This window comes from Arvicanthis niloticus, chromosome 7 (genome assembly GCF_011762505.2).
Source record: "Arvicanthis niloticus isolate mArvNil1 chromosome 7, mArvNil1.pat.X, whole genome shotgun sequence".
NCBI classification, from domain to species: Eukaryota; Metazoa; Chordata; class Mammalia; order Rodentia; family Muridae; genus Arvicanthis; species Arvicanthis niloticus.
This window is the reverse complement of record NC_047664.1, coordinates 20,619,429-20,635,394: the sequence shown is the minus strand read 5'-3', so window position 1 is coordinate 20,635,394 and position 15,966 is coordinate 20,619,429. Positions and strand designations below refer to the sequence as shown.

Sequence of the window (15,966 nt, the reverse complement as noted above, 5' to 3'; positions counted from 1 at the left end):
TGTTAAAAGTCTTGGAAAGATCAGGAATTCAAGATCCATATCTAAACATAGTAAAAGCAATATACAGCAAACCAGTAGCCAACATCAAACTAAAATGAAGAGAAACTTGAAGCAGTCCCACTAAAATCAGGGACTAAACAAGGCTGTCCAGTCTCTCCCTACCTATTCAATATAGTACTGGAAGTCCTAGCCAGAGCAATTGGGCAACAAATGGAGGTCAAAGGGATACAAATTGGAAAAGAAGTCAAAATTTCACCATTTGCAGATGATATGATAGTATACTTAAGTGACTCCAAAACTTCCACCAGACAACTCCTAAACCTGATAAACAACTTCAGCAAAGTGGCTGGATATAAAATCAACTCAAACAAATCAGTAGCCTTCTCTACTCAAAGGATAAGAAACGACACCATCACAATAGTCACAAACAATATAAAATACCTTGGTGTGAATCTAACCAAGCAAGTAAAAAATCTATATGACAAGAACTTCAAGTCTCTGAAGAAAGAAATCGAAGAAGACTTCAGAAGATGGAAAGGTCTCCCATGCCCATGGAAAGGCAGGATTAATATGGTAAAAATGGCCATCTTGCCAAAAGCAATCTACAGATTCAATGTAATCCCCATCAAAATTTCAATTCAATTCTTCATAGAGTTAGAAAGAGCAATTTAGTGGAATAACAAAAAAACCCAGGATAGCAAGAACTATTCTCAACAATAAAAGAATATCTGGGGTAATCACCATCCCTGACCTCAAATTGTACTATAGAGCAATAGTGATAAAAACTGCATGGTATTGGTACAGAGACAGGCAGGTAGATCAATGGAATAAAATCGAAGATCCAGAAATGAGCCCACACACCTATGGTTACTTGATCTTTGACAAAGAAGCTAAAACCATCCAGATGAAAAAAGACAGCATTTTCAACAAATGGTGCTAGTTCAACTGGAGGTCAGCATATAAAAGAATGCAAATCTATCCATTCTTATCTCCATGTACAAAGCTCAAGTCCAAGTGGATCAAGGACCTCCACATAAAATCAGATACACTGAATCTAATAGAAGAGAAAGTGGGGAAGAGCCTCAAACGCATGGGCACAGGGGAAATTTTCCTGAAGAGAACACCAATTATGCTCTAAGATTAACAATAGACAAATGGGACCTCATAAAATGGCAAAGCTTCTGTAAGGCAAAGGACACTGTCAATAGGACAAAACGGCAACCAACAGATTGGGAAAAGGTCTTTACCAATCCTATATCCAATAAAAGGCTAAAATCCAATATATACAAAGAACTCAAGAAGTTAAGACTCCAGAGAACCAAACAGCCATATTAAAAAATGGGGAACAGAGCTAAACAGAGAATTCTCAACCGAGGAAACTCCAATGACCAAGAAGCACCTAAAGAAATGACCAACATCCTTAGTCATCAGGGTGATGCAAATTAAAAGAACCATGAGATTCTACCTCACACCAGTCAGAATGGCCAAGATCAAAAACTCAGGTGACAGCAGATGCTGGTGAGGATGTGGAGAAAGAGGAACACTTCTCCAGTCCGGGTGGGATTGCAAGCTGGTTCAACCACTGTGGAAATCAGTCTGGTGGTTCCTCAGAAAATTGGACATAGCAGTACCTGAGGACCCAGCTATACCACTCCTGGACATATACCCAGAAGATGCTCCAACATGTAATAGGGACACATGCTCTACTATGTTCATAGAAGCCAGATTTATAATATCTAGAAGCTGGAAAAAAACCCAGATGTCCCTCGACAGAGGAATGAATACAGAAAATGTGGTACATTTACACAATGGAGTACTATGCAGCTATTAAAAACAATGAATTAGAGAAATTCTTAGGCAAATGGATAGAACTAGAAAATATCATCCTGATTGAGGTAACCCAATCACAAAAGAACTCACTGATAAGTGGATATTAGCCCAAAAGTTCAGAATACCCAAGATACAATTCACAGACCACATGAAGTTCAAGAAGAAAGAATACCAAAGTGTGGATGCTTCAGTCCTTCTTAGAAGGGGGAACAAATTACTCACAGGAGACAAAGTGTGGAGCAGAGACTCAAAGAAAGGCCATCCAGAGATTGCCACACCTGGGGATCTATCCCATACACAGTTGCCAAACCCAGACACTATTGTAGATGCCAAGAAGTGCATGCTGACAGGAGCCTGATATCGCTGTCTTCTGAGAGGCTCTGCCAGAGTCTGACAAATACAGAGGCAGATGCTCGCAGCTAACCATTGGACTGAGCACAGAGTCCCCAATGGAGGAATTAGAGAAAGAACTGAAGGAGCTGAAAGGGTTTGCAATCCCATAGGAAGAACAACAATATCAACCAACCAGACTCACCCCCCCCCCCCGAGATCCCAGGGACTAAACCACCAACCAAAGAGTACAGGGACCCATGGCTGCAGCCACATATGTAGCAGAGGACGGCCTTGTCAAACATCAATGGGAGGAGAGGCCCTTGGGCCTGTGAAGGCTCGATGCCCCAATGTAGGGGAATGCCAAGATAGGGAGGTGGAAGTGGGTGGGTGGTGGAACACCCTCATAGAAGCAGGGGGACTGGGGATATGATGGGGTGTTTGGGGGGGGTGGGGGACTGGGAAAGGGGATAACATTTGAAATGTAAATAAAGAAAATAGCCAATAAAAAATTTCTAACATAAAAAAAGGATTTCCCTAGTAAATAATTGCATAAGAGACATATATAGAAGTATTCACTGCCTCAGCATAGTTAGCAAAGGCTTTACTTGATCATTTACTTGATCATTTGCCAATATCCTAGTATAGCTAAGGGATTAGGTTTCATTACTCATCTCTGTATATGGCTTTTCTTTCTTACTTGTTAAGTCACATATATCAATATCTTTTGGTACCTTTCAAAGGCAGGCCTGAAGGAAATGTAATTCTATTTAATTTAGGGCAGTGTAATGGTAGTATTGAACACGAATTTGACACAACTTGGATCACCTGGGAATAGTCTCAAGGAATTATGCAGATGAGGTTAGCCTGAGAGCTCGTCAGTAGGGGATTTGACCCTGTGGGCAGCACACTCCCTAAGCTTGGCCCTGAACTCAGTAACAGTGAAGAAAGCTTAAAAAGCAGCTAGCAAGCAAGCAGGCAGGATTCATTTATTTCTTGATTCTTGACTCTGGGTGTGATGTGACTAGCTGCATGCATTTCTGCCTTGATTCTCCCTCAGTGGTGGACTGTAACTTGGAAATGTAAACTAAAACAGAACCTTTCAAAATATTTTATGAGAGTAACAGAAATGAAACTTGAACAAGTACTATAACTCTCTAAGACACATTGATTTTTCTAATTATTTCAACTCATGCTCACCTAAAAGACTGGTACTCTACAGAATTAAAATGCTTCACTGAGGGGATAGGGAGATAGGTGATGTGCATGCCATGCAAGAGTGTAGACCTAAGAGTTCAGCAAGCCAATGCTTCACTGAGGGGATAGGGAGATAGGTGATGTGCATGCCATGCAAGAGTATAGACCTAAGAGTTCAGCAAGCCAGCACCTAGGTAAATACCAAAGGATGTGGCACCTGCCTGGAATCCAGGAACTTGGGAAGAGAACCCTGGAGCAGGCCTAGACTAACCCAATCAGCAAGCTCTGGTTCCAAGCAAGAGATCCTGCCTCAATATACAAGATGGAGCACAATCCAGAAAACTGTCCTATGTGACCTCAGGCCTCCACATGCATTGTGCACACATCCATGGGACAGACACACCTGCTCCCATGTATTTTAAATCACACATGTCAAACATGCAGACAGAGCAAATAGTTGCACTAAAAGTTCCAAATTATACTCCATTAAACTAGTATTTTAAAAATTTTAAGTACATAGACCCATATGTTTCATATGTCATCTATTAAACAATTGTACTGTTGCTAACACGCCTCCATTTAAGTAACTCCACAGATGGGTTGTGAGGGCACACATTTGAAAGGCTCAATCACCATGAAAGGCTATGTATGGAAGGCGATAGGAACAACAAAAATCCAATAAGGATTATAAAAGCTCTGGTTTCTTGGGAATTCTTAAACCTCTCTGCAAACTTCAATTTCTAATTTAAAAAAATGGGAATTTAGACAAGTATAAATTAATATACCATATTTTTTGTTTTATCACAACTGCCCAGCTGCTACTGTTATATATACTGAAAAGTTATTTATGTCTATGTTTACAAATCAATTATAGCTTGACAAAGTCTATGTTATGTCATTACTCAAGGAAGTAGAAAAGCACCGTATTGTGTTAATTGCCCATACTAATTATTTTAACCAAATGAATCTGCAATGAGCTCTCTAAATAGTTAGCTATAAAATATACATGTTCCAACAGAAAATGAGCAGTTAACTGGGAATTAAGCTTTAAATTAAAAAGGCAAATGTGCCTTATTATGTACTACCTAATTTAACAGTCAGTATAATGACTTATCTGAGTGTCAGTTTTAAATTTCCTTATTTAGCTATTATATGTAATTTATAAAACATTTCCATAAATGTACATATATATGTACATATATATATATATAATAGCATATATACATCTATATGCTATTATAAGCTTAACATGTCAGTCCTCATAAACTGTTATCCATCTCCAATGTTCCAAGAAAAAGATATAAATTCCAAAGTACAGTAACCTCTGAGGGACAGGTTTCGATGACTGTCCTTACACACAAATCCCACAGATGCTATACTGTTTAGGAAATAATGAAGGAAGTTTTAGATATGTTCAAAACTGGTGCTTTGGGTTTTTTTTTGTTTGGTTGTTTTTTGAGACAGGTTTCACAAAGACCAGACTGGGAAACTCCTAAATACAGAGAGCTGACTGTATAAAGGAGGATCTTGAAGAACATTAAAACTAAGAAATAAATAAAATAAAAAGTATTTCTTCTAGAATATACTAGCTTCTGAGAAAATTAACCTGTAGCTTCAGGTTATATTTCATTACCTAGACTCAAACAGGATCCGATAGCATATAAGAAAGAATCTTCCTTACATAAAAATTCCTTCAATTGTAATATGCCATTAAATAAACAAAGTTTATTTAATATCAAAGCTGAGTATATTCTGAACTGACCTACAGCCTAAAGTATTTTATTATATTTATTGTATTTCATAACTCTTATAGAATAATTGCTAGCTAACTGCCAAATGAATAAAGTGCTTATGGAGTCTACTCTAAAGACTACAGATATAGTCAGATTCCTCTATTATACTTAAAGGACAACTTTATTCTGGTCAGTTCCACAAAAGCTGTAGCCACAATGAGAAGTACTGTGTCCATTCTTAGAGCTCCTTCTCACATGTAAATAGGTAAGATAGTATCCAAATTAGTATGACCCCAACTACAGATAAGTGCCTTGAAGAAAATACTGTTCATGACATGAATCAGCTTCAATTCCTATATCGCTGGCAGGAGTGTTTGTCAATTTCTTGTGCACACATGTGTACATATGTATGTATGTGCAGTGTGTGCACATATGTAAGGAGGCTAGAGGCTGTTGTTAGGTGTCTTCCCTGTCACTCTCTACCTACTTAAACAATGATTCTAGCAGTTAACACTGACAGAAGTGAGAGAAAGACTGCATACTCAGGGGACTGAGTAGTTAACTAACTTGTAGTGTATTCACAGACTGAAATACTATTCAGCAATAAAACAGAAAAAAAGAAAACAAAGCATGAACACATTGCAAAAACATGATGCTGAGCAAAGGAGACCATGTATAAAGCAGTGTTATACTATATAAAAACTGTATAGAATAGTATTAAAGCTATACAGTGCTATTCAAAAATACTATTGTAACATTTTTGCATGAAATTCAAAAATAGGTAAAATTAGTCTTTATTGACAGAAAAATCAAAATAATGTTGGCCTCTGAGGGTTGGAAACTGCCTGGAAAAGACAGAAATTTTATGCTGATGGCAATCTACACTTTGACAGGAGTACTATTTATACAAATATCAGTACATACAGCATATTTATTAAATATGCAAACTGTGGTGGTTTGAATAAGAATGGCCCCACAGGCTTATACATTTGAATGCTTAGTCATCAGGGAGCAGCTCAAGGTGAGACTGGGAAGTCTGGCCTTGTTGGAGGAAGCATATCAATGGGAGGCAGGGGTGCTTTAAGGTTTCAAATGGCCAAGCCCAGGCCAGTGTCTCTCAGCACCTCCTCCAGCAATATGGCCCTGCCAATAGGCTCCTGGCCATGGTGACACTGGACAGAACTTCTGAAACTACAAGCATGCCCCAATTTAAATGCTTTCTTTCATAGAGTGGCCATGGTCATGGTGTCTTGAATGACTAAGGTTTGATTAATTTTGAACACTTAAGTTTTAGCTTAATAAACATAAACCTGGAGGCCAGATATAATGGCACACACTTGTAATCCCAGCCCTTGGAAGGCACAAGAGGGAAGATCACAAATTCTAAGTCAGCCTAAAGTACAAAATGAGACCATGTCTCAAAAACAAACAAAACAACCTTGAAAAGGTACTTTTAGTAAGTTTTTAAAATTTCAATTATTATCTAACAAACTTTTTTTTAATAGCAGTCTATATGAAAAAACTAACCTCTAATAAATATGCATGCAACTGTATGCTGACAAAAATATAATTATCTACAGAATAAGATGTTTAAAATTCTATTCTAGTCTCCATGTATAAAACTATCAGTACAAAAAAATAAAATAAAATAAAAATCTTAAAAAAAGTCAACTCCTCCTCTCCTACAGTCCAGCAATGAACTCAGACAGTTGGCCGCTCCTTAAGAATACTGAACTCTGCCCAATCTCACAGAACCCAGAAGAAGTGAACCTCCCAGGAGCTCTAACCCGGGCAGTATCTTAGGTAAGGAGACAGCAACACCCACCCCAAACAGGAAGTAACTGGGGCCCACTAGGACCCAGGAAGTCACTCCTGGCCCAGAACACTGGTTCCTTCCTGTCTGCTCCTGAGCAGATCTTGGGCCCCAGCTCTAAACCCAGTAGTAACACCCATCCCACACAGTTCTGACACAACCAAGATAATAGAAAAGACAGGCTCCAGAGACAGGGCAGGTAGCACTTAGGAGATTCAGATGGTGAAAGGCAAGCACAAGAACATAAGCATCAGCAACCCAGGGTACTTGGCATCATTAGAACCTAGTTCTCCCTCACAAGAAAGTCCTGAATTCTCCATATCACTAGGAAAGCAAGATTCAGATTTAAAATCACTTCTAATGAGGATGATAGAGGACTTCTTAACACTCGCAAAGAATTTGAGGAGAACACAGGTAAACAGGTAGAAGCCCTTAAAGTGGAAACACAAAAATCCCTTAAAGAATTACAAGAGAATACAACCAAACAGGTGAAGGAATTGAACAAAACCATCCAGGGCATAAAAATGGAAGTAGAAACAATAAAGAAATCACAAAGGGAGACTACCCTCAAGATAGAAAACCTAGGAAAGAGATCAGGAGTCATAGATGCAAGCATCACCAACAGAATACAAGACATAGAAGAGAGAATCTCAAGTACAGAAGATACCATAGAAAACATTGACACAATAGTCAAAGAAAACACAAAATACAAAAAGTTCTTAACACGAAGCATCCAAGAAATCCAGGACACAATGAGGAGACTAAACCTAAGAATAAAAGGTATAGATGAGAGTGAGGGTTCCCAACTTAAAGGGCCAATAAATACCTACAACAAAATTATAGAAGAAAACTTCCCTAATCTAAAGAATGAGATGCCCATAAACATACAAGAAGCCTATAGAACGCCAAATAGACTAGACCAAAAAAGAAATACCTCCTGTCACATAATAATCAAAACACCAAGTGCACAAAGCAATGAAAGAATATTAAATGCAGTGAGGGAAAAAGGCCAAGTAACATATAAAGGCAAACCTATCAGAATTACACCAGACTTCTCACCAAATACTACTATAAAAGCTAGAAGATGCTGGACAGATGTCATACAGAACCTAAAAGATCACAAATGCCAGCCCAGGCTACTATACCCAGCAAAACTCTCAATTACCATAGATGGAGAAACCAAGATATTCCATGACAAAACTAAATTTACACAATATCTTTCTACAAACCCAGCATTACAAAGGATAATAGCAGGAAAGCTCCAATACAAGGAGGGAAATTATACCCTAGAAAGAGCAAGAAAGTAATCCTCTTCCAACAAATCCAAAAGATAGCCACACAAAGATAAATTAACCTCTAATAACAAAAAATAACAGGAAGCAACAATCACTGTTCCTTAATATCTCTTAACATCAATGGACTCAATTCCCCAATTAAAAGACATAGGCTAGTGGACTGGATACATAAACAGGACCCAGCTTTTTGCTGCATACAGGAAACCCACCTCAGTGACAAAGACAGACACAACCTTAGAGTAAAAGGCTGGAAAATATTTTTTCAAGCAAATGGTCCTAAGAAACAAGCTGGAGTAGCCATTATAAAATCTCCAGCCTGAGAACACAAAGGGAGAAATCATGGCTCCACCTGTATAGGTAGTTGAAGGTAGCCTTGTTAGGCATCAGTGGAAGTGGAGGGCCTTGGTGCCTGAAAGTTTGGATCCCCTAGTGTTGGGGAATTTTGAGAGCAGGGAGGTGGGAATGGGAGGATGGTGGGAGCACACCCTCATAGAAACTCCCAGAATTATATGGATTAGACATGACAGAGGAGGCCGCCAGAAGACTAGATTCCAGAATTCAAACAAAAAATTATCTTGATACTAAAATTTGTTTTGAGAGTTGTATATTGCAGAATACATAGCCTTGGTGCATCTACTCATCAAGCAAGCTGAGCAGACCTGCTTGAACCTCTGATGTCCTGGAATTCCAGCTGGATGCAGTGAAGACACAGCATCAGAGGCTTATCAATTTACTCTTCCCCCTGCCCCTCTTCTAATATCTCAACGCCCATAATCAGCTTGAAGAAGTTAATGAAGAGTTGGTGCCCCTATTCCCTGGGCTTGGGGACTGATGTGGTTAATATTGGGCTGTCTTTCTAGGGAAGAGTAGTGGTTTTGTTGGAACAAAGAGGATTAGCTCAGATTTATTGCATAGCCATAACCTATTGGTAGAAATATATATAACTGTTATTAAGATGAAGTTATAATTTCTTAAATGGTACAAAATTTACTTTGACTTCAAATTTAAGGTTTTCATTGGTAAAAATTGATTGATTGATATAAAAGTATATAACACATTTAAGAATACGAGGCTTAGACCCAGTCCTTCTTTAACTTTTCTAACTGATTTGAGATGGTTAGTCTGTGAGTTAAGGGCCTATAGCAAATTCATGGCTCTGAATTTATTGTTAGGGTGTTTTCTATATTTTATTTAGAAATACCTCAGAGGAGTTAACAGACAACAGTCCAGATTGCCTTATATGGATAGTTGGTTTTCAAAACATCAGAAGTCCACATAATTGATGTTACAAACATTTCTGTATTAATGTTCATTTTGATTAGAGACCTGTGTGCTCCTGACAGCTTCCTGTCTTGGATTCTAAGAAATTGAGCATCTTTTGAGTTACTCTAGTTGTGGTGAGACAGCCACTAGGCAAGAATTGCCTCTTTTCATCTACAGACAAATCACTGTCCAGAAAAGGACAGACTTGCAGAGTAGTCGACTGATTATATCTGCCAAGACAGAGTAATCAGCCCTTAATAATTCTGCATCACTAGGTCTGCCAGATGATCCTTGGCCAGAAGGCTGAAGATCTGATGCTCCAACGTTCGGTAGTATAGGGGCTTTTCAGGTGTTCAGCAGTCTCTATTAAATTGGCTAAGTTTTTGAAGTTATGCTTATTGCTTCCCATAATTTCAGTTAACTCAGTCACTCTGGATTTCTGACGGGGTTGAAAACTTACAGTCTCATAGCCAATCCTGGCTATTTACTTTGAGAGAAAAGATTTGAGAGGATGATTTTCAGCTGACATTCATTCTAAAGCCAAGAAAAAAGCCAGGTTCAGAACTAAGTCTTTTAGTTAGGAGAGATGACAGAGATTCTGGTTAGTCAACAAAATGATGGACCGAGTATTAGGTCTATCTTGTACCTTACTGACACAAATTGGTATAGTTATGCTCTAATTGTATTTCAAGAGAAAAGTTTTACTTTAATAGGAAGGGTGATATGTAGGAGGAGCTAAGGTGGGAAGGAGTAAGGAGAGGAAGAGGAAGGAGAGAAGGAGAGGAGGAGCTAGGTGATGAGAGAGAGAGAGAGAGAGAGAGAGAGAGAGAGAAACATGGAGGCAAATGTTCACAAGTCTCCGCCAGTCAAAGATAGTTGGTATATCTAGGTTGGGTATTGGGTTACACTTCTGATTGTATGGGCATCTTGTTATTGAGCATTCCCAAACTTATAAAGCCTTTGATTAACATTTTAAAAAATTGTATAAAAGCAGAAAGGAGAATGGGGGATGGGATAGGGGTTTTCTAGAGAGGGGAAATGGGGAAAGGGGATGGCATCTGAAATGTAAATAAAATATCCAATAAAAATAAATAAATAAATAAAAAGTTCTCAGAAAAGATGGCATATAATAGAAACAAAAAAAGAATGCTGAACTCCTTCTCTTAGAATTTGAACAAATTAATCCTGGGGACAAATTTTTAAGTGGTGACTGTTCAGAGCAGACTAACCTTGGAAGACTTCCTTCGGCTTCTTCTTGTCCAAACAACCACCAGTTTATCTGGTTGCCTGTCGAATTAAAAAACAAAGAAAGAAAGAAATCAAATATGATTCATATTAAACCAAATTATTAAAGTTTAGTTTTAGTACCTTTAAAAGGACAAAAGTGACCTGGGGGTGGCTTCACAGGTGGAAGGCTTTCCACACAAGCACAAGAACCTAATTTCCCATCCTTAGCACTGAGATAAAAGCTGGACACAGCAGTGTGTCCTGTAACCCCAGCTAAGGCAGAGACGAGAGGATCCTAGGAGCTATTAGCCAGCCTAGTCAAAATGATGACTGCAGGTTTCATGAGAAGCCTGTGTAAAAACTAAGATGGACAGTGATAAAGACATCAGAAACTGACCTCTGCTTCCACACGAGCACACAGATGAGGAACACATGTGCGTAAGACATGCACACACCCCACAGGCAGACACACAAAAGGAACAAAGTGTCTACAACTTTAGATTTCACAAAGCAGTTAAGCTTCAATTCTACTCCTAAATACAGTAGATGCTAAATTCAGATACGATCTCATTGAAATAACTAGTATTTCCTCTAGAGACTTTTTTTTTAAGTATACCAATTCAATTTGTGTGACAAACCAAATGAAATGCAATAGTTAGAACTGACCATAACTTTAAAAGCCCGCATCTGTGCCCTCCCACAATGCCTCACTTCTCATGTGTTATCCCTTTTAACTTAGAGAGAAGTATTCGAAAGGCACTGTGAGTGACACTCTGCATCTTCCAAACAATGTGTACAGAGTATAGCTCAAACGCTCTCATAACCACCTAATCACCCTCACACAACAATGCTGTGCTGAAAAATCCACACAGTACAAAGCATTACCTGTATCTTACAATCTTATTTAAAAAAAAAAAAAAAAAAACTGCCAAAGATAAATAACTGAGCAAAACTCTGACAGAGCCCCATCCTGTAACGAAACCTTCCAAGACCACAGAGCCCTCTTCTTCATTGTCTGCTAATGGAAAGTCAAACAAAATAATACACCTTTAGCTATTGCAACAAGGTTTGCCTTCACATTCCTGGAAAACAAGAAGAAGATGATTATCAGCTATCTTACTTATATTTTCATTTTTTAAAAACTTAGTTATAATGTTTCTCACACCAGGCTTGGTGACACAACCTACAATGCTAGGTGCTCCCTGAGACTGCAATACAGGTACAGGATCAGAAGATCAAACCCAGCCCTGACCAGAGGGACTCCAGCTCAAAAGAAAAAGTGAAAAAAAAAAAAAAACCTAGAGCATTTGCCTAGCACGTGTGAAGACCTGGAAAATCCCCATTAATGGAAAAGAAAGCTATGTACTTATGCCTCAAAGAATAAACAGGATAAATAAAAATAAACCTGCAACTACATATATTACAACTTAACTGCAGAGGGCAGAGATATAGAAAAATCATACAAGAATAAAGAAAGAAAACAAAGTCACTGACAAACCAGTAATTAAACTAGCAGAATTAATTAAACTTCTCATCAGCAACAACAGTCCCAGACAATGGAGTCCAGATCTGCAAGTGCATGAGGAAGACAGCTGCTCCGCTAGAGTTTATGTCCAGCCAAGCCATCACTGCAGCTCCATTTAGGACCAGCAGGAGAGGGCAGCTGCTGCCAAGCCTGACCACCTGTGCTCAATATCCACTCCACACAAGAGAAGCAGAGAACTGACACAAATGCACACAAAATACACACACACACACACTAATGTGTAACTGTTTACATATACACAAAGATGTATTTTACATATACACAAAAATGTATTTACAATGTAAAGAGGCAAGATCTGCAGAAGAAAAAGAAATAAGATAAATGCTAATGGGTGTTCTTTCTGTGGGACAGAACCTAAGTGTAACACACACACACACACACACACACACACACACACACAATAATGAAAATTGTTTGCATAAAGACTTATTCAAATATATGATGACTCTGATGGTAATTCAATTGTGGAATGTTCCCAGAGTGAGACACTGAGAGCAGTGACCAGGTAATGGGGATGGCAATGTTTATCAAACAGCATTAATCTGAGTCTCGGTACCAACAGACAATAACCTGAAATTAAAAACGAAAACAAAACACCCTTCTCTCCCTCCAGTCTCCCCTCCTCTGTCCATTGCTGCAGGATATTTGATCACACTGTGAACATGGAGATTGTGTTATGTACTGAAAAGACCTGTTTCTAGTTGTATTGTAGCTCAGCCCTTAGCACATGCCTTTAATCCCTCTGGCTGGAATACAGAAATGCTCTTAGCATACACCTTTAATCCCAAACAACTAAACAATCCCAAAGTTAGTTTGTAGAAGGAAGCACCCATGTTTAAAAGTGATGTCTAATTGAGTAACAGACAAAGCAATGAATCAGAGAAAGATTTGACAGACTAGGATATGCTCAACTCTCAGGAGAAGAGAGAGAAAAGAGGCCACTTCAGAGAGAGCAGCACAGAGAAAGAGACGGGGCAGTTTTACCAGGACAGTTGCACAAAGAGAGGTTGCAGAGAGAAAACAAGCTAGACACAGGTGAAGACAGAAGGAGCCAGAAGATTAGAACAGATTGCCAAAGTTAGTTTGAGGACAAGCAGAACAAAAAGTTAAGAGGCTGAGAGAGAAGTCAGTTTGAATCAGTCAGCTTGGAGAAGAGGGAGCCAGAACAGCTGAGTTCAACCAGCCATCCAGAGATCAGAAAGAGCTAGAAAGAGTAGACTTATTCAGCAGTAAGTCTCTGAAGCTGAAAATTAGATTATATGGAGGCTAGAAGCTTCCAGGACTAGGTCTAGCACATAGAGGCAATAAGCCTCTGAGATGACAATTACATCAGGTAAGTGAAAGCTGAACTTTTTTTTAATTGGTTTTAACACAGAATTTTTTATTGGATATTTTATTTAGATTTCAGATGTAATCTTCTTTCCCCATTCCCCCCTCCACCCAGGAACTCCCATCACATCCCCCAACCTCCTTCTTCTATAAGGATATGCCCCCACCTACCCTCCCACCTCCCCACCCATGATTTCCCCCCCGAACTGGGGCGTCCAGCCTTCACTGGATCAAAGACTTCAACACCCACCTATGCCTGACACTGTCATCCTCCCCTACATATACAGCTGGAGTCATGGGTCCCTCCCTATGTGCTCCCAGGCTGCTGGTTTAGACCCTGGGAGCTCTGGTTGGTTGGTATTGTTGATCTCCCCATGGGGCCACAAACCCTTTTAGCTCCTTCAGTTTTCTCTCTCACTCCTCCATTGGGAACCCCGTGATCAGTTCAATGGTTAGCTATGAGCATCTGCCTCTGTATATTTCAGGCTCTAGCAGACCTCTAAGAAGACAGCTATATCAGGCTCCTGTCAGCATGCACTTCCTGGCATCTTCATCAGTGTCTACCTTTGGTGACTGCACAAGGAATGGATAACCAGGTGGAGCAGTCTCTGGACGGCCCCTCCTTCAGTTTCTGTCCCACACCTTGTCTCCATATTTGCTCCCATGAGTATTTTGTTATTGCTTCTAAGAAAGACCGAAACACCCACACTTGGGTCTTCCTTCTTCATGAGCTTTGTGTGGTCTGTGAGTTGAATCTTGGGCATTTCGAGCTTCTGGGCTAATACCCAATTATCAGTGAGTGCATACCATGTGTGTTCTTTTGTGATTAGGTTACCTCACTCAGGATGATATTTTCTAGTTCCATCCATTTACCTAAGAATTTCTCGAATTCATTGTTTTTAATAGCTGAGTAATACTCCATTGTGTAAATGTACCACATTTTCTGTATCCATTCCTCTGTTGAAGGACATCTGGGTTCTTTCCAGCTTCTGGCTATTATTAATAAGGCTGCTATAAACATAGTGGAGTATATGTCCTGGTTATATGTTGGAGCATCTTTTGGGTATATGTCCAGGAGTGGTATAGCTGGGTCCTCAGGTAATGCTATGTCCAATTTTCTGAGGAACTGCCAGACTGATTTCCACAGTGGTTGTACCAGCTTGCAATCCCACCAACAATGGAGGAGTGTTTCTCTTTATCCACATCCTTGCCAGCAACTGCTATCACCTGAGTTTTTGATCTTGGCCACTCTGACTGGTGTGAGGTGGAATCTCAGGGTTGTTTTGATTTGCATTTCTCTGATGACTAAGGATGCTAAACATTTCTTTAGATGCTTCTTGGCTGTTCGAGTTTCCTCAGTTGAGAATTCTTTGTTTAGCTCTGTACCCCATTTTTTAATAGGGTTATTTGGTTGTCTGGAGTTTAATTTCTTGAATTCTTTGTATATATTGGATATTAGCCCTCTATCTGATGTAGGATTGGTAAAGACCTTTTCCTAATTTGTTGGTTGCCATTCTGTCCTATTGACAGTGTCCTTTGCCTTACAGAAGCTTTGCCATTTTATGAGGTCCCATTTGTCTATTGTTAATCTTAGAGCATAAGCCATTGATATTCTGTTCAGGAACTTTTCCCCTGTGTCTAGGTATTCAAGGGTCTTCCCCACCTTCTCTTCTATTAGTTTCAGTGTATCTGATTTTATGTGAAGGTCCTTTATCCAATTGGACTTGAGCTTGATACAGGGGGATAAGAATGGATTGATTTGCATTCTTTTACATGCTGACCTCCAGTTGAACCAGCACCATTTGTTAAAAATGCTGTCCTTTTTCCACTTTGTTTTAGCTTCTTTGTCAAAGATCAAGTGACCATAAGTGTGTGGGTTCATTTCTGGATCTTCAATTCTATTCTACTGATCCTTCTACCTGTCTTTGTACCAGTACTGTGCAGTTTTTAATCAATATAGTAGTACAACTTGAGGTCAGGGCTAGTGATTCCCCCAGAAGTTCTTTTACTGTTGAGAATAGTTCTTGATATGGTGGGGTTTTTTGTTATTCCAGATGAATTTGCAAATTGCTCTTTCTATCTCTATAAAGAATTGAGTTGGGATTTTAATGGAGATTGCATTGAATCTGTAGACTGCTTTTGGCAAGATGGCCATTTTTACTATATCAATCCTGCCTTTCCATGGGCATGGGGGATCTCTCTACCTTCTGAGATCTTCGGTTTCTTTCTTGTTCCCCTCTCTCCTCCTCTCTTCCTCTCTCTTTCCCTTCTCTCTTTTCTCTCTCCCTCCTCTCCCTGTCCTCTGTTCTATCCCCCCTCAGCAGCTGCTGATGACCCACTGAGACCCTATATACATATCTGTCCCTGTGGCCTCTAGTCATGCAAGACAGAAATCAGTCTTCA

The 15,966-nt window shown here is 39.4% G+C and overlaps 1 protein-coding gene across 11 annotated transcripts in view; it reads right to left on the bottom strand.

Annotated features, from left to right (window-relative positions):
- Ehbp1 (EH domain binding protein 1) overlaps nt 1-15,966 on the bottom strand; it is a 280,423-nt gene that overhangs the window by 235,237 nt on the left and 29,220 nt on the right. For all 11 annotated transcript variants that reach the window (XM_076938043.1, XM_076938041.1, XM_034508576.2 and 8 more), the window contains one exon: nt 10,691-10,748. In XM_076938043.1, coding sequence (XP_076794158.1) covers nt 10,691-10,748 — 58 coding nt within the window. The remainder of the gene's footprint in view (nt 1-10,690; nt 10,749-15,966) is intronic.